The sequence below is a fragment of the Pelodiscus sinensis genome, chromosome 10 (genome assembly GCF_052426305.1).
Source record: "Pelodiscus sinensis isolate ZL-2025 chromosome 10, ASM5242630v1, whole genome shotgun sequence".
NCBI lineage: Eukaryota > Metazoa > Chordata > Testudines > Trionychidae > Pelodiscus > Pelodiscus sinensis.
The window spans coordinates 53214542-53233176 of NC_143061.1; the positions used below are offsets into that span (position 1 = coordinate 53214542).

The following is an 18635-nucleotide window of genomic DNA, read 5'->3' on the forward strand; positions in this document are numbered from 1 at the left end:
GGATCATTAGGGGCAGATGCAGGAAGCCAGGGTCTCTGTCCCGTAGGACCCACTGCAGCCCCGGCTCAGCGGGGGTCCCACCCCGGCCATCTCTACGATCTCCAGCCAAGCGCCAGGAGCCGACGGGAGGCACAGCCCCTGTTTAGAAGCAGTGGCGGGGGGCAGCAGCTCAGGGAGGTGGAGTTCACCTCAGCCTGGCCCGCTCGGTCGCTCCCACCGCGGTCCCGCCCAGCCGCGTCGAGGCCCCCGCTCACTTACCGGCTTGAGCTCCGTGGAGTCCCACTCCAAGTATTCTGCCACGTGCACCATCTGGCTGATGATCCGATCCAGCTCCTGAGCGCAGACAAGGGAGGGACCAGAGGCAGACAATCGCAGCTCAGAGCCCCGGCGTGCCGGAGGCTGCGTGCGGACACAGCCCTCGTCCCCCAGGGCCCCGCCGTCCGCCCCAGCCAGTCCCCTGGGCTTCAGGGGGACATTTCCAGACACCTTTCCCTCAGGAAACAGCGGTGGGTTGACCCTGGGATTCCTGCCGGCTCCCAAGCAGCCCGCCCAGGGACGGCCGCGTGGCGCCGGTGAACCCGGGCATCAACCCAGTGTGGACACACCCCTGGCTCGGGGCATCCCGTCGGCCCTGGGACGCCCAGGCCCCGGCATGCCCGGCTGTCAGGGGGACACATGGGTCAAGGGCCAGACGCCGGGTTTCCCGCATCAGGGGAAAGGCAGATTTCACTCTGCACTGGGTCACAGCCCCACTTGGTTTTCACCAGGGCGTTCCCCGGCCGTGGGAATCCCAGCTTCCTGCTCCCCACGCAGCCTGGTGACTGTGTCAGACTCCCCTCCGTGGGCAGAGAAGTGGCGGGAGGAAGAAAGACAGGAGGGGGCCCCATGTAGGGCCAGAGAGCGCAAAGCCCGGAATTAAAGGGGGGGTCCCTCTCTGCCCTGGCGCTGACGGGCTCTGGCTTTGTGGGGGGCACTGACCCCGAGGAGATCAGGCCCTTCTCTTCGCCCTAGAAACAAGCCGGCCGAGCGGCGGGCGATTGACTGCGGGAGATGCTCTGGTTGCTGGGCGTCTGGGGCGCTCTGTATGGCGACTGCCAAGAAGGGGCCGCCCGCCGCCCCCCAGCCGAATGGCCAGTGGAGACCGGAGGCCGCGGGGCACCCAACCCCTCCCGGGGCTGTCGGGCCGCCCGCTGAGCGAGCGCTCTCCCTGGGGACCGGACGACTCTCCGGGGCCAGGGAAGGAGGTTGGGCTGGCGAGGGGCCCGGCCCGGCCGGCGAACAGAGGAACGGCGCGCCGAGGGCGCAGACAGCCCGTGCGGACAGGGCCCATGCCAGGGAGGACGGGGCTGGTTTCTTCCAGCCTCTCTCCAAGGGACTCCGAGGGGCCTGCGGCGGCTTGGCCTGGCCTGGTTCCCCCCCGCCCGCATCAGCCAGCGTGGGTGCTACGTGCAGGCCTCGCGGGGCGCGAGCAGAGCGGTGCAGCCGCGGGGCGTCGGCGCCGGGCCAGGGCGTACCGAGCTGTCCAGGACGCCGTTGCCGTCGGTGTCGTAGAGACGGAACATAACTGCAAGAGACGCAAAGACGGGGGCGTTACGGGACAGCGGGGGGCAGGGAGGGCGCCCCGGGGAGCCTCTGTCGGCCGGCGCTCGGCCCGGGGCGGAACGCAGCCCCTGACGCCGCACCCTCCCAACCGGACCTTCTCAGGCGAGCAGGGACAGAACACGCACCCGCCGCTTGCCGTGCCGGGAGCTTCCCAGCAATGCGCTGCCCCAGCCCCCACTTGCAGCGGCCTGGCTGTCCATGGGCTCCACGGGGCGGGAATAGCACCATCAAACCAACGGGCAGGCAACAAACCTGACTGCAGAGGGACAAGCCATGCGCTTTACAGACAGTGCAGCAAGCCCCAGGCGAGGGCTCAAGTAATCTGGGTCCTGACCTGGCCTGCTGGGCAACCTTGGGCCAGTTATGTCCCAGTTGTGTGCCTCAGTTTCCCCATCTCTGAAATGAGCTCCTCTGTAAAGCGTCTCCAGCTCTACAGACAGACCGTGCCAGGAAACAGCTGGGGAGCAGCTCATGTCCTGGGGGTGGCAGGAGACGCGAGAACACAGGCAATGGGCATCTTCAGCACTTTGACCAGCACGGCCATGTCTGCCTGAGTCTGCAGGCAGCCTGAGCCAACTGCTCTGCAATGTCTCACCTGCCCCCGGCAGTTAAAGAGCCGTTGACTCTGGAGTCTAATGACCACCGCGTAAACGGCGACATTGTTCACTGCTGCTCAGAGCCCGGAAGACAGGGAAGGACGGCCGTATGAGGAAGAGAGGTGCTGTGCGGCGTGGGTGAGCATTTCAGGGGGCGTCACGCCCAGCGAGTGGGACAATCCCTGCTCAGATTTGCTACGGCCAGCACCTAGCGGGTCAGCTGCTGGTCTCCAGCGCTTTTGGCTACATTTCCTCTTTTTTCCAGCATTGGAGCAATGTGCCCACCCTGTCTGAGAGCAATGAAGGTGGAATTGGTCCAATACACTCGCTTTAGGGCCAGCTTCCATAGTCCTCTGTTTATGTAGGGCCACTAGAAATCCTGGCACAATCACACAGATTGTAAGATGCTTTTAAGCTGGTTTCATCAACTGCCCCCAGAAAGTCTTCCCCGTTCAACCCCAAAACACTGGAGCAGGGGTGGGGAACATAAGAACAGCCAGACTGGGTCAGACTAAAGGTCCATCTGCCGACTGTGGCCAATGCCAGATGCCCCGGAGGGAGCGAACACAACAGGGAATCCTCATGTGATCCCTCCCCTGGCACCCATCTCCAGACAGAGGCCTGGGGCACCCTTCCTACCCATCCTGGCTAATAGCCATTGATGCACCTAACCTCCATGAATTTATCTGGCTCTTTTTGAACCCTGTTAAAGTCCTGGTCTTCACAACATCCTGTGGCAAGGAGTTCCACAGGTTGTCTGGGCGCTGCGTGAAGTAAAACTTCCTTTTGTTTGTTTTCAACCTGCTGCCTGTTCATTTCATTAGGTGACCCCCAGTTCTTATATTGTGGGAACAATTAAATAACTTCTTTTAATTCACTTTCTCCACTCCAGTCATGATTGTATAGACCTCTAGTATATCCCCTCTTAGTCTTGGAACCTCAGGCCTGGGAGCCAGATGTGGCCCCTGGCTTGCCCGGATCCAACCCCCCCAGGCTCAGGGCTCCTCCCTGGCATTGGGGAGCGCACACTGGCACCCCAGCCCCCCCACTGCCTGGGCGGGACCTTGTGCCACCAGGGCCGCATCCTGGAACGTAACACGATGGCTCGTGCGCCAGCACCGCTGGCCCTGCCAAGCGAGCACCCGCCGTGGGCCGCTGCGTGGCCCTGGGCCCCTTCCCCTTGCAGTGGCTGGGCGCGGACGGCCTGCAGCACACAGCGGCCATCCAGCAGCCCAAAAACACTGCAACACGCTGCAGGGCGGCTCACACGTCCCGGCCTACCACCAGCAGCGCCTTCCCCAGGGAAGGACTCACGCCAGGCCCTGGCGGGAGGCCGAGGCATTTCAATGAGCGGAGCAGAGAGATGAGTCGTTCTCGCCCATCGCCGCCCGGCCTTTGCAGTCCAACCGCTGCTCACGGACGGTCAAGCAGCGAGCCTGGGGCGAGTGCCGAGAGCCGTCGCACACGGACATGCGCTAGCTCCATTGCCCTGCCGGGCTCATCTGTAGAAGGGATTTAGGCACCCACATTCCAGGGACAGGCCACGGGACCGAGGCTCCCCGGGGATAGAATCACCGAGCTGAAAGAGATCTCAGGAGGTCGTCAAGTCCAGGACCAACCCCAACTCCCTGGGAACTGGGCACCCGCTGCGGGGTGAGGTGCTTCCCTCCTCCCTCTCCCCCACCCCGGTTTGCGGCTCTGTGCTCTCTTGCCATGCACTAGGACGCCGTTATGGCCTCGCTTTTGCTCTTGACACCAGAGGGGAAAGGAACCGGGCACGCCCGGGTAAGAACCCAGCCGGCTGGAGCACTCGGCTGCAGCTGCTCCCAGCCGGGCTGGGCTCCGGGGCTCTCCTGCAGGCTGCCTTGGTAGCCAGGCAGATGTACAGAGCTGGCTGGGGGTATGCCCCCCATCTGGGCCTGTGCCAGCCCTTAGCCACCCGCTTGCCCTTTTGGGAGGGCAGGGGGCGGCAGCCGTGCATAGCGGGTCTTCTTCCTCGTCCCCCGGCTCTCAGGGAGCAAGGGGAAGGTGCTCAGATCGCGCCTTTCTCTCGCGCCCGGCTGCTGAGGGGCGGGCAGAGGGGGATGCAGCCGGCTGCGAACTTCCCCCTCGCTCCCCGAATCAGAAGAACAGCAGTGACCTGGTATGTGCAGCTGCAGCGCCCCCCCTCCCAAAATGGCGTCCTTGCCCCCCTGCACTCACCCTTGCACCCCCCAGCCCTGACTCCTGTACCCCCCGCATCGCCCTGCCCACTAAACGCAGCTGTCCTAAGGTACCTCGGTGGCAGGGCCGGCCCCCAACGTTTTGGCCCCTGAGGCGCGGAGCTCAAATGACGCCCCCAAGCCCCCTCGCTTGGGCCAGAACTTCGAAAGGTCTCGATTCCTCCAGCACCGCACTGCCCCATCTCGGTGCATCCAGAGCAGACAGGACACATCTGCACCAGCAGCAGACACAATCTCTACCCTCTGGGGCCTAGTGGCGCCCCCCCCACAGTCTGGCACCTGAGGTGCCTCATTTCGGCTCATGGTAAGGCCGGCCTTGCTCAGTGGCCACCCTAGCCCCCAAACATAGGCAGAGGCGGGTTGTCTCTGGCCAGGCAGACTTCCTGGCTCAGGCTGGGCCTGGGCTCTAGGATCCTGTGTGTTGGGGGGAGGGGTCCCAGAGCCCGGTTTCTAGCCTGAGCCTGTGACTCTGGGGGAGACACCCCCAGTGTGAGCCCCATGAGCCCCAGCTGGCTGGCGTGGGTTTTTCGTCACTGAGTGGCCACACCCGCAGCGCCTCAGTTCTTTGGGAAATGAGCCGTCGGCTCCTAAATCCGCTGGGCGTTGGAGGCAAAGCACAGCCCTGCTGGGATCCCTTGAGACGTCTCTCCCCGAATCCCCAGCGCCGAGAGCTGCCAGTGTTCAGCCCCGGCCCAGAGTCATGCCGGAGTCACGCCAAGGGACAGTGAACTGGCTCTTTCTACCAGACAAAGACGTGGCTGTGGAGGGCGGGGGACCTTAATGGGTCACGTCCTTGCCTGCCAGGGCTGGGCTTCGGGAGAGACGCGGGAGGTCGGTGCGTAGCCATCTCCGCTGGGCGTTCGGTTGAACCGTGTGGGGCTTGGAACTCCACGGGACGCCCCAGGCCTGCGTCACATGGGAGGGACGCGCAAGCGAGAAGACACGAATCCTCCTCTCCGCCCTACCCGGCGCTCCTCCGACAAGTCTCCAAGAGCCAGAACTGCGCCCGGGGGGTGACCCAATGCAGTGGGAAGCAGGGTGGCTACCACAGTCTGGCCCACGCCCTTGGGGTCCCCATGAACATGCAGGTGACCACAGCGGTAAGTCCACGGCGGCCTGGGAAGAGCTTCCAGAGGATTTCCCAGGAGCGGGCGAGGGGGGAACGAAATGGCAAATGGATTTCAATGCGGATAAAGGCAACGGGAAGCCCATTGGGAAGCAGAGTCCCAGCCACGCCTAGAAAACAACGGGGTCTCCCTTAGCTGTTCCCGCGTGCGAGAGAGGCCTTGGAGGCCCTGGGGCTAGTTCTCGGAGAACATCCACTCAGCGCGCAGCAGCCGTCCAAAACCAGAACCGAGCGTGGGAATCATGAAGAGAGTCAAACAGGAAATATCGTAGCCGCTGTATAAGCCCACTAAGGAGATGCACCGGGCATTGCTCGGGTCCTTAGCGATCTTTTGGGGGGTGCAGGAGTCAGGGCAGGCAGCTTGGGGGGTAGGAATCAGGCCTGGGAGCTGGAGAGTTGAGGAGGGGTTCAGGGCAGGGTTCAGGGTTCAGGGAAGGGGGTGGGAGGCTCAGGGCAGGTGGCTAGGAGGTCGGGGGGGAGCACTGCTCCTGTGGCGGCACCTCCTGAGCGGCTGGGGCTGCGCTGCCTGGCTGGCGGTGCTCCCGGGGGAGGCGTTGGGGGCTGCGCTGCCTGGCTGGCGGTGCTCCCGGGAGGGGTTTTGGGGGCTGCGCTGCCTGGCTGGCGGTGCTCCCGGGAGGGGTGTTGGGGGCTGCGCTGCCTGGCTGGCGGTGCTCCCAGGAGGGGTTTTGGGGGCTGTGCTGCCTGGCTGGCGGTGCTCCCGGGGGAGGCGTTGGGGGCTGCGCTGCCTGGCTGGCGGTGCTCCCGGGGGGGGCGTTGGGGGCTGCGCTGCCTGGCTGGCGGTGCTCCCGGGGGAGGCGTTGGGGGCTGCGCTGCCTGGCTGGCGGTGCTCCCGGGAGGGGTGTTGGGGGCTGCGCTGCCTGGCTGGCGGTGCTCCCGGGAGGGGTGTTGGGGGCTGTGCTGCCTGGCTGGCGGTGCTCCCGGGGGAGGCGTTGGGGGCTGCGCTGGCCAGCACTGGTTGGTGGCTGCTGCTGGGGGGTGCTGGCATGGGGGCTCCTCCCCCCGCTCCGCTGTGGCCGAGGATTGGGGGGGAGTGGTTTGGCTTGAGGCTTTGGGGCAGAGGGGCCATTTACCCTTTGCTGGTGGCCTGCAATGTGCAGAGCCCTGTCCCCAGCTGGCCACTGTTTTACTGGTGCGGCCACCTCCCTGTGGTCCCTCCTAGCAGCGCCCTCCCTCTCCATGACTGATGTGGAGAAAGTGACTAAAGAAGAATCATTTATTCCTTCCTAGAACACAAGAACTAGGGGTCACCACATGTAATGAATAGGCAGCCGGTTTAAAACAAGCCAAAGGACGTTTTTCTTCACGCAGCGCACAGTCAACCTGTGGAACTCCTTGCTACAGGGTGTTGTGAAGACCAGGACTTTAACAGGATTCAGAAAAGAGCTAGATACATTCATGGAGGACAGCTCCAGCAATGACTGTTAGCTGGGATGGGTAGGAATGCTGTCGCTAGCCTTGTGTCTCTTGGGAAGGAGGCTTAAGCTGAGCCAAATCAATGCACGTTCCTACTGGAACAGGAGTGTCCCCATGTATAACCGCTAAAACTTTCCTATGTAGACAAGGCCCGATTTCGCCAGGAGCGCATGACAGCCCCTCAGTCCTGCTTCCATCCAGCAGAGGGCAGTGGTGTGCCACCATGAACAAGTTCATCCCACTACAGCACTTCTATAGGGACCGAGTCTCGGTAGCCTCTCAATCTTGTTTGTCTCGTTAACTGGCGCCAGCCCCAGACGTGACCTTCCCCAGCCTCATCTCTCTAGTACCCCGGGACTGACGTGGCTACAGACAGCAGTAGACGTGCGAGGGACAGGACTCATTTAAAAAGGGATAGAGAATAAGACAGAGAATATTTTATTGCCTCTATATAAAGCCATGGTACGCCCACATCTGGAATACTGCGTGCAGATGTGGTCGCCTCATCTCAAAAAAGATACATTGGCTTTGGAAAAGGTTCAGAAAAAGGCAACAAAAATGATGAGGGGTTTGGCCCGGGTCCCGTATAAAAAGAGGTTAAAAAGACTGGCACTTTTCAGCTTAGAAATGCGGAGAGTGATGCGGGATATGATAGCAGTCTATAAAATCATGACTGGTGTGGAGAAAGTGAATAAGGAAAAGTTATTTATTTGTTCCCATACTATAAAAACTAGGGGTCACCAAATGAAATGAATAGGTAGCAGGTGAAAAATAAACAAAAGGAAGTTTTTCTTCACTCTGCACACAGTCAACCTGTGGAACTCCTTGCCGGAGGATGTGGCGAAGAGTAGGACTTTAACAGAGCTCACAAAAGAGCTAGATAGATTCATGGAGGTTAGGTCCATCAATGGCTATTAGCCAGGATGGGTAGGAATGGTGTCTCTAGCCTCTGTTTGTCCGAGGTTGAAAAGGGATGATAGGGGAGGGATCACTTGATGTTTCCCTGTTCTGTTCCCTCCCTCTGGGGCACCTGGCATTGGCCACTGTGGGCAGACAGGACACTGGGCTGGGTGGACCTTTGATCTGGCCCAGTGTGGCCGTTCTTAGGTTCTAAGGATGGAAAACACTGAGGCTATGTCTACGCTACGGAGTTTTTGTGGAAAAACGGCCATTTTTCTGAAAAAACTCGCGGAGCATCCACACTTCAAGCGCGTTTTTGTGCAAGAGCTCTGTGTGTGTGTGTGTGTGTGTGTGTGTGTGTGTGTGTGTGTGTGTGTGTGTGTGTGGATGGGGAAGAGGGGCTTTTTGTGCAAGAAGAGAAAAGAGAAAAAGCACAGGTGCCCTGGCGGCCATTCTGTGATTGGCCATCAGAACTTTCTTGCGAGAGAACGCAGTCCACGCTTTTTCGATGCGCTTTCGCAGTGCGGGCGCTCTCTTGCGCAAGGCATTTCGCAGAAGATCTCTTCGGACAAAAGCTTCCTGCGCAAAAAGCCTGAAGGGTAGACAAAACCTGAGGCCTCAGCTGATTTCTCTTTGCTCCAGCAACGCTCCTCTCAGATGTGTTTTGCTTTAGGCCAGGCATGTGGTGAGGCTCACAGGGAGCGCAGGAGCCAGCTGGGAACACAGGACTCTCCCCACTGTCACACTCGTTTCTCTCCTCTCCTCCCAGCCCGCCCCACCCAGCACCACCGCATGGTCTCCGTGGCTGCCAGCACTTACACTCCAGCTTGTCCTCAGCCCGGCCCCGTTCCAGCAGCGACAGGTAGCAGACGATGTCCTTCAGGTAGGCCACCTGGGACGCCAGGGCCGGCGGGTGCGCATTGGCCATTTTCAGGGAGTTGTGGTTCTTGCGCAGACCAAAGGGTAACCTCTTTTCTAAGCTCCGGGAGCCTGTGGGACGAGAGGAGAAAATTCAAAGCCACCCCCAAACGCCAGCTCCGTCCTCCCGGGTCTTTCCTGCATGAGCGGACCCTTGGCCACAGCGTTTTGGGCTCTGTTCCCTGGGTGGGGCTGAGGGGTCGTGAACGGAACGTGTGAAAACATCCCACCGACTCTTTTCACAGAGGCCACCAGACGGCAGCTGGCCAGCATGACTCTCAGCCACTATAGGGTCACTGACCCATGGATGGAAGCCAAGCCAGGTTGTGTCGGACAAGCCAGTCCCTGAACCACATGCTTTTCTCAGCACTCCACACCAGAGCTGATGGAGGAAATTACAGTGAAAGGGAGAGGGAGGCCGTTAGCTTGCAAGGGGCCCAACCGGACACGGCCTACACGCCACACAGAGCCCCCCCCCCCTTGTCTCTAGGGTCACTGCTGCTGTGTTATTCAGACAGCGAGGGACTGAATGACAGGGAATTTATGTCTCCAGTCATAAGCCAAGGTGCTTAGCTGCTCTGGCCCCGCTGCGGTCAAAGTCCTGTTGGATGGGACATGGATTGAAACGGAGCCATCCTTCAGAACGGGATTACCCAGGGCAACAGCTGAACTGTAGCTTGTTGCATAAAAAGCCTCCGCCTGAGCTGACTTGATTTTACACATGCATTTTCTGAAAATGCACTAACTGTGAGGTCTAAGGTGAACTCATTGTCGTCTTTGTCAACCCTTGCCACTTTCTGTCGTCTTTGTCAAACTTTGTCATCTTTGTAACTCTCAGAAACTTACTGGAAACTGCAAGGCTACGTCTAGACTGGCCACAAATTCTGGAAAAGGGATGCAAATCAGGTAAGTCAGCATAGGGAAATCCGCGGGGGATTTAAATATCCCCTGCGGATTTAAATAAACATGTCCGCCGCTTTTTTTCCGGCTTGGGGAAAAGCTGGAAAAAAAGCGTCTAGACTGGTGCGATCCTCCGGAATAAAGCCCTTTTCCGGAGGATCTCTTATTCCTACCTTCAGGTAGGAATAAGAGATCCTCCGGAAAAGGGCTTTATTCCGGAGAGGTAGGAATAAGAGATCCTCCAGAAAAGGGCTTTATTCCGGAGAGGTAGGAATAAGAGATCCTCCAGAAAAGGGCTTTATTCCGGAGAGGTAGGAATAAGAGATCCTCCGGAAAAGGGCTTTATTCCAGAGGATCGCGCCAGTCTAGACGCTTTTTTTCCGGCTTTTCCCCAAGCCGGAAAAAAAGCGGCGGACATGTTTATTTAAATCCGCGGGGGATATTTAAATCCCCCGTGGATTTCCCTATGCTGACTTACCTGATTTGCATCCCTTTTCCGGAATTTGGGGCCAGTCTAGACGTAGCCCAACTGTATAACCTTTGTAACTCTCAGCCACTTTGTTTGTAACTTGCTCTAAACTGCATTCTCCCCTGAGTGGCGGAGGGAGAGAGAGAGTGTGAGTGTGTTTTGTGTTTGAACCTGCAAGGCTAAGGCTGGAGCACATGGCGATGATTATGAAATCATGAAAGCAAACGTGAGTCTGGGAGGCATTAACAGGAGTGTTGTGAGCAAGACACGAGAAGTCATTCTTCCGCTCTACTTTGTGCTGGTTAGGCCTCAGTTGGAGTATTGTGTCCAGTTCTGGGGGCCACATTTGAAGAAAGATGTGGAGAAATTGGAGAGAGTCCAGAGAAGAGCAACAAGAATGATGAAAGGTCTAGAGAACATGAGCGATGGGGGAAGGCTGAAAGAATTGGGTTTATTTAGTTTAGAAAAGAGAAGACTGAGGGGGGACAGGGTAGCCGTTTTCAAGGGTGTTACAAGGAGGAGGGAGAAAACTTGTTCATCTTGGCCTCTGAGGATAGAAGAAGGAGTGATGGGCTTAAATTGCAGCAAGGGAGGTTTAGGTTGGACATTAGGAAAAAGTTCCTACTTGTCAGGGTGGTGAAACACTGGAATAAATTGCCCAGGGAGGTTGTGGAATCCCCATCTCTGGAGATATTTAAGAGTAGTTAGATAAATGTCTATCAGGGATGGTCTAGACAGTATTTGGTCCTGCCATGAGGGCAGGGGACTGGACTCGATGACCTCTCGAGGTCCCTTCCAGTCCTAGTGTTCTATGATTCTATGATCACAGACTACTGCTTTGCTGGGGCCATACAGACACAATATAAAGACAGGGAGCACATGGGAGACTCTCTCTTTCTTCCCCTGCTCTTGAGAAGCAGCTCTGTCTACAGCCAAGTGTCTTTCCTGACTAGCTCCCCAGCCAGGATGAGCAGACAGACCCTCCAGGATCCACATGCCTTGGCTCCTTCTGCAACCCATATGCCTGTGGAAGAGTGTGAGCGCCTGAGGGCAGGAATGAATGTGTGTGAATGAACGGAGGGGTGTTTGTGCTTGTTTGTGTGAGACACAGAGAGATAGCTGGTTCCCTCTTTAGTTTAAACCTTTGGTGGCAGCTCTATTTTTGTAGTGCATACAGTGGATTGCTAATTCCTCAAACAATAAATCCATACTAGTGTAACCATAGGTGGTCTCCAGTGGGAATTTTTTGGGGTAACACAGTTCATTTGCAGATTCAATACAATCCAATTAGGCCTGAATACAGATCTGAACTGGCTAACGCACTACAAAGGCAACTTCCCCTGCTCTTGATATTCACATCTTCCCATCCACTGGGGTGAATGAGCCACATCCCCCCTGACTAGATGAGCTTTGTTAACACTTGATAAGTAACTTCTGCTTTCGCTGGACTTTCGTATCTATAGCCCTGCCGGCGCCAAAGCGTACCTGGGGACTGCGGGCTGAGCACAGACCCGGCGGAGATCTTGGAGGACCCCGAGGAGTTGCGAGCGGAGGGCGTGCCGGCGGTGGATTTCTGAGAGGAGGTCCTGGACCAGTTGGGAGAGGCGTTCACCAGGGCGCCGGGGTGGGATGGAGGCGCGGGGGCCAGAGAAGAGGCCGGCTGCTCTGCGAGGCTAGAGGGGGAGCTCCTGGCCTCCGGAGTGTGTCTGCCCACGGCACTTAAGAGCATTTTCCCATTGATCCCTGCGAGGTGGACACGGTACCATGAAGAGCACGCCACCGACACGCCGAGCCCAGCAGATGGCACCTCAGGCTAAGCCGAAGGAGCAGGCCCCAGCCAGCGGCCCGGAGTCCTGCTGGGGCCTGGCCAGCCCGGCATGGAGAACCCGTTCCGGGGCCAAGCACCTGGGCTGTGTAGCACGTGCCCTGCCCTGCCCTCTGGGGTCAGGCGCCAACCCCAGGCCGCGTGAAATGACAGATAGGGCGGTGTGGCTCCTCCCTCCCTCCAGATGTGGGCTCTGCCTCCTCCCCATCGCCCCTGGGGCCACCCCGCTTGGTCAAGGGACACGGCTCGAGGGGCTCCGTGTGCTCTGAGAACCCCCCCTTGGCATCTCCCCTCCCCCGCTCCCCATTGCTCCGGCCTTCGCCCCGCGGCTGCCTCCCCACGGGGCCTGTCTCCCATCCCCCAGGACTGGTCTGCATCCCCTCCCTCTCTCCACTTCCCCGAAGGATCTGTGGGGAAGGTCCTATGGGGCTCTGTGCTGCTGCGGAGCAGAGAGCCGGCACTATGGGAGGGGGTACTGCATGGAGAACCTGAAGAGAAGCTGGGCTGGCGAGGAAAGGCCACTATGGAAAAGTCCTACCGGCCGTCACAGGAACGCCATCCCCTGAGCTAGCCCATAATCCCTCTATAACACTGCCAGGGACATAAGTCTCCATGGGACACTTAACCCTGCAGACAGCTGGAACCGAGGCAGGGAGATCCACACCTCAGTATCCCTGCCTGCAGCCCGGCCTGGCCAATGGACCCTGACTGATACGCCTGAGGGCCCATGCTGCTGCCAGTTTCCCCGGCCTCTGAGCTGGGTTCTCTCCAGCATGCTGTCAATTGGCCAGAAGGAGTCACTGGGGTGAGGAAATTCCATCTCCTCTGTAAACCAGCTTCTCACGTTAATCCCTGCATAGGCCAGAGAATTCTGAAGATCTGGGCTTTCGTCTGCACTCAATTGACTTGAGTAATACATTTCCCTGCACTGCAATTCCAGACATACAAAGCTGAACCCTACCAGGCCAGCGATGGTGAGTAGGGGGGTGTTGCAGCAGTCCTTGGTAAACAGGGGAGACAAAGCTGGAACTCAGGCTGGGTGGAAGCCCATTGATTCCTGTCTGTCAGTTCATTGCTTTCCCTCCCGTTTTAGTTGGCCTGCGAGTCCACATATCATGCCATGAGTCACAAACACAGCGGGTACCTGTGACAGGAGCGCAGACCACTTCAGTCTGGATGGAAATGCCCGCATCAATAGATTTCGGCTCTGAGCACATGAGAAAAGGAAAAGAATAAATACACTGACTTTAACCACCATCATCGGAGCATTATGAGAAATCGTGCACGAGTCCCCTCCCCATTTTTTAGCCAAGCTCCCTTTCCTGGAAATGAAAGCCAAGGGAGCGAAGCCTTTAGGAGCAAGATAGGTCCAAGAGCGTTTACCAAAGTTCAGTGGTTGGCCGTGGCCACCTCAACACAGACTCCCGAGCCACGTGAGCCCACTGGCATTCGGTGGAGGATCCGCGATTCGTTGTGGTGCCACAGACACAGAAAAGGCCTGCTCATTTGGCAGTGCCGGAGGAGCTGTGATAGGAACATGCCTTCCCCTCCGGAGCCTGGGGGTGCGCAACTCACGTCAGGGAGCAAAGCGTCCCCTTCCCTCCTGGTGACTCTCACGTTGCACTAGCCCATCCCACAGGGCCGCCACGGATACGTGGCACCTCCGGGAGCGCTCAGGGAGCATCTGTGGCCCACCCCAGTCCTGAGAGGAACGTGCGGCACTAAGCTGTGCCTAGGGGACGGGCGCCGGGGCCCAGGCGTGTGCAGGCCCCGTCGTGTCGCTGAGGCGGAACGGGGAGGCAATGGCCCAGCTCCAGCCGACGTGCCTCAGCCCAGTCTCCCCTCGGGCAGGCCGCTTGGAGCACGTCAATCCAGCGCTCTGACCCTCCTCTACCCTCCCACTGCCTGGCCCTCACCCTCAACACTGGGCACAGAGCGGGGCCAGCCGGGGGGGCCGGAATGGGGGGCAGGGACCGTGTCTCTCCCACACTTTTAAGAGCGGGAGGGGCTATGCCACTCACTCTTTATTGGCCGTAACAGTGACTGACAGGGGAGGGGGCGAAGAGGAGCGAGTATTGGGGGGAAGAGGCGGCATGGGAGCAGGGCCTCGGGGGAAGGGGTGGTGTGAGGGCAGGACTCAGGGAGAAAGGGAAGGTGCAGGGGTGGAAATTCAGGAGGAAGGGACTGCATGGGGCGGGACCTCAGGGGAAGGGGCGGGACCTCAGGGGAAGGGGTGGGGCCTCTGGAAAGGGACATGATCTCTGGGAAGGGGCGTGGCCTCTGGGAAGGGGCGTGGCCTCAGGGGAAAGGGCGGGGCTGGGGACCACAGTAGCGGCAGTGGTGGCCGGGAGCTCCAGGCCCGTTTGTATCTCCACACCCCGAGGCAGTTGCCCCCTTCCCTCCCCTTCGGCAGGCCTGGCCACGCCTGATGCCAGCTACAGCAAATGCCACGTGTTCCCGGGCAGTTTTCGACTGGGACACCTGGTGGAAAAGGGACCCTGGCCACTCTGGTCAGTGCCACGGAGCGGGCCATTGAGCGCTGGGTTGGTGCAGGGCAGGCAGGCTCCCCACTCGCGTGGCTCCCGGAAACCGGTGACTCGTCCCTCCAGACCCCAGGCGTAGGGGTGGCCACAGGGGCCCCACACCTTGCCCCTGCCCCGAGCACCAGTCCGCGGCGCGGCGCCACTGCTCTGCCCGGGGCGGGTGGTCATTAGACGCGCCATTTCCCTGGGTGCCAACAATTTACAGTGAGATGGAGACCTGAGCAACTGACGGGTCCTCCCTGACCTGGGAGCGGACCACTGCCGGGCGGGCCCATGGAAGGGCGGGAGCGGGCTGGCGGCGCTTACCCAGGCTGTTGAGCTGCGAGATGCTGGCCCCCGGGCGCGGCGCCTCTGGGGAGCGCTGGCAGATCTTGCGCTTGAAGGACATGAAGAGGTGTTGGCAGAGCTCCTCCGGAATATCCACCTCCAGGTACGTCTTCATGAAGAGCTGGAACCCCTCGTAGTCGATGGGCTGTGGAGGGGACCCATGGGAGGCTGTCACAACGGCCCACAGCTGACACGCTCTGACACGCTCATGGACCAGGCCTGCAGGGTTCCCCAGCCCCCGCCAGCCCCTGCGCCTGAGGGGGATAAAACCGGGGAAGCCACCGCCCCCCCGGCCTGCTGGAACGTGCGCCATCTTGTCTGGAAGATCTCCACAGGACTGCGCATGGGGCCGCCGCTTGGCATTTCCCCCAGCCCCACCCAGAATGTAACCGGCTGCCCCGAAAGCTCTGCCCAAGCTCCCACTGCTGCTCTTGCAGACGTCTGCCCAGCGCCCCCGGCCAGGCTGGGCACAGGGCGAGGCTCCCCGGCCTCCACTGGCCCCGAGAGGAGGAGCTGCCTAGCTCCATGGCCACCGCAGGAAGCAGGTCGCTGGGCCCTGGAGCCTCCCGTTCCTGGAAGGGACGCTGGGAAGCCACCCCCTCGCCTCTTCCCGCACGGCTGGATCTGGCTGGCACCGGCGCGGTCGATGCACGGAGGGGGCCAAGGGAAGCTGCACCCTGCTCTAGCTGGCTCTCCTGCCGAGAGCAGGGTCTCCACGGAGCCCAGGCGGCCCGCTGCTCAGGCGTTGGGGCACAGAGCTGGCTGCTTCGGCTGGGCCGGGGTCCATTCTGCTACCCGCTGACCGCTCCCAGCTCCCAGGCTAGCTCAGCCCACGGGCAGCGGTCACCCCTCGGCGGCAGGCCAGGCCGCTCCCTGAGCAAGCGGCCCTCCAGCGTCTCGCCCTTTGGGCACATCTCAGCCCCGGCACCGCTCTCCCCCAGCTGCCTGCATTTACTCACACAGGAAGTCCTGCCCGACACAGGCCGGGGCCTCGAGGCAAGGACGGTTCTGCTAACATGGTGGCCTGCCCCAAAGCTCCTGCCACAGCCACGCTGTTTCCGTGGCTCGTTTGTGGGTGGTTATGGGGCATGCCCGATAGCCACTGATTTCTGCACTCCCGCGAGCTGTCCCTGACCCTGCGGCGAATGGGTAATGTTGTGTCTTCAGATCACTATGCACGGTGCTGGCAGGAGGGGTTCCCCGGCCGGCCAAGGGGTCTGTACCGTGCTGGTGGCGTGGAGGACTGCTGGGCTGTCTATGGCCTGGCAGGGGCATACCAAACCCCTTTGCGCTGGGAACGGCCGCAGAGGGGAGAGCTGGCTGCCCGGCTCTTTGCTTCCAGGCTTGTGGGAAGCAGCCGTGGGTCTGTTCCTTTCTCCTGGTGCTGACTGGTCACTGGAGACCTTTCTATGGACCCCAGGGGCTACCCTGCCGGGACTTCTAGTGAGTGGGTAGATGCCAGCATGCAAAGCAGACGCTACCAACCTGACCACCCCTAACCCCCGAGAAGCAGGCAGGTCTCTTACTTGGTTGAGGGTGTCTTGCTTCTGCAGCAGACAAGAGTAGAGGAAAGAGAGAGGAGAGATTAGTGAGTGGCAGGCAGGAGTCCCGGTGGGATGAGCCGACGCTCAGAGACACGCTGCGCAGGGACCGTGCTGCCCTCGTAGCGCACAAGCACCCGGCTGTGCGCGGTTCGCCCGAAAGCCCCGCCTGCTCTCAGAAGAGACGGGGAGGGGGTCTCAGCAGTCGCGGGTAAGCGAGAGAAGTCGAGTCCTCACGGCTGCCGAGAAAAGCTTGGAAATGTGAGCCCGGCAGGCTGCAAAGCTGGGAGGAAAATAAAAAGAACCCGACATCTATTTAAAACCCGCCTGTCTCTCGATTTGGGGGGGGGGGCTCTCACTTTGTGAGCGTTTGGGGCTGGTCGTGCTGGGGGAAGAGAAGCCCGCGAAGAGTTCAGCTAAAATAATGAAGTGGCCAGTGCCCCAAGGACCCCCCCAACACCCGCCAAGCTCTGTGTGGTGGCTGGCCCAGCAGGCAGCAGGGCCCAGCCCAGCTTTGGCAGTGGCCTCGCTCCTGCAGAACTCGGGAGCAGTCTTGGGAGGAGGCGTGTGAGTCCGGGTGCGGCTCCACCTGCCCCCCCCCCGGGGCTGCGGCCCATGCAATGGGGTCACTGAGGGTGGCAGGACGGTGGAAGAACCTCAGAAGGTGAAGGGGAGGCAGGGGGAGGGGAAGACGGGGAGACAGGAAGGAACAGCCACGTTAGCGAGGAGGCGGGGGGAGGAGAGGAAGGGGAGGCAGGAAGGAACAGCCACGGAAGTGGGGAGGTGGAGGGAGGGGAGGAAGGGGAGGCAGGAAGGAACAGCCATGGAAGTGGGGAGGTGGAGGGAGGGGAGGATGGGGAGGCGGGAAGGAACAGCCACGGAAGTGGGGAGGTGGAGGGAGGAGAGGAAGGGGAGGCAGGAAGGAACAGCCACGGAAGTGAGGAGGTGGAGGGAGGAGAGGAAGGGGAGGCAGGAAGGAACAGCCACGGAAGTGGGGAGGTGGAGGGAGGAGAGGAAGGGGAGGCGGGAAGGAACAGCCACGGAAGAGAGGAGGTGGAGGGAGGAGAGGAAGGGGAGGCAGGAAGGAACAGCCACGGAAGTGAGGAGGTGGAGGGAGGAGAGGAAGGGGAGGCAGGAAGGAACAGCCACGGAAGTGGGGAGGTGGAAGAAGGGAAGGAAGGGAAAGTGGGAAGGAACAGCCACGTGAGGTTGGGGAGGGGAGGAACAGCCACGGAAGCGGGGAGGTGGAGGGAGGAGAGGAAGCGGAGGCGGGAAGGAACAGCCACGTGAGGCGGGGGAGGGGAGGAACAGCCACGGAAGCGGGGAGGCAGGGAGAGGGGACAAAGGGGAGGCAGGAAGGAACAGCCAGGGAAGCGGGGAGGTGGAGGGAAGATAGGAAGAGGAGGCGGGAAGGAACAGCCACGTGAGGTGGGGGAGGGGAGGAACAGCCACGGAAGCGGGGAGGCGGGGGTCACGAGAAGAGCAGGGAGCCAGGAGCCGAAGTCAGATGACGACTCTGGAGCAGGCAGCCGGCTGGGCGCAGGGATAAGCCAGCGCAGAGGTAACAGCTTGGGGGACAGAGGGAAAGGGAAAACATCGGCCAGCTGGCCACCAGGGTCCAGAAAGCAGATGACCACAGAGCCAGACACAGCCATCCTCGATCCACCATGGCCTTGAGCCAGGGTCTCAGCTGTGGCCTTCTGGCCTCTGGCGGGGGCAAGCCCCACCTTCCTTTCCATCAGGGGTAGGTGTGGGGCGGCGGGCCTGGAGTGTGAGCTTTCCCCAGTTCCAGCAGCCCACCAGCCCCCTCCCCGTGCTAAAGAAGAGGACCCGCTGGCAGGGTGCACCCTGGCCTGACTGGGCTGATGGAGTTGGGTTGGTCCTGCTCTGGGCAGGGGGCTGGACTCGGTGACTCTCGAGGTCTCCTCCCTCCCTGGGATTCTGTGGCCTCTCCGACTCGGCCACGGGGACGTATTTCGCACTGGCTGACACCACGGTTGGCACAAGCAGGGCTCTTGCCTGCCTGGCTGGAATCGGAGGGCAGCTAAGACCTGGAGCGTGTCACTAAACAATCCGGACATCGTGACCACGAAGGGAGCTTTATGTTCTTCTCCCCACATGGCACCCGGCAATCGGCTCTCCTGGGCTCCTCCGCGGCTGTCGCTTGACAGAGCCGCACCACGGCCCTCGGCAGGAGAGATTCCAACCTTGCAACCAAGTTTCCTCTCCCTA

At 60.5% G+C, this 18635-nt stretch overlaps 1 protein-coding gene across 3 annotated transcripts in view; it reads right to left on the bottom strand.

Annotated features, from left to right (window-relative positions):
• Positions 1 to 18635, bottom strand: part of DGKG (diacylglycerol kinase gamma) — a 139337-nt gene that overhangs the window by 46067 nt on the left and 74635 nt on the right. For all 3 annotated transcript variants that reach the window (XM_075937332.2, XM_089780900.1, XM_089780901.1), the window contains exons 4-9: positions 14842 to 15007; positions 13137 to 13199; positions 11653 to 11910; positions 8700 to 8870; positions 1515 to 1564; positions 259 to 333 (exon numbers count right to left, since the gene is read on the bottom strand). In XM_075937332.2, the coding sequence (XP_075793447.2) occupies positions 259 to 333; positions 1515 to 1564; positions 8700 to 8870; positions 11653 to 11910; positions 13137 to 13199; positions 14842 to 15007 (783 nt within the window). The remainder of the gene's footprint in view (positions 1 to 258; positions 334 to 1514; positions 1565 to 8699; positions 8871 to 11652; positions 11911 to 13136; positions 13200 to 14841; positions 15008 to 18635) is intronic.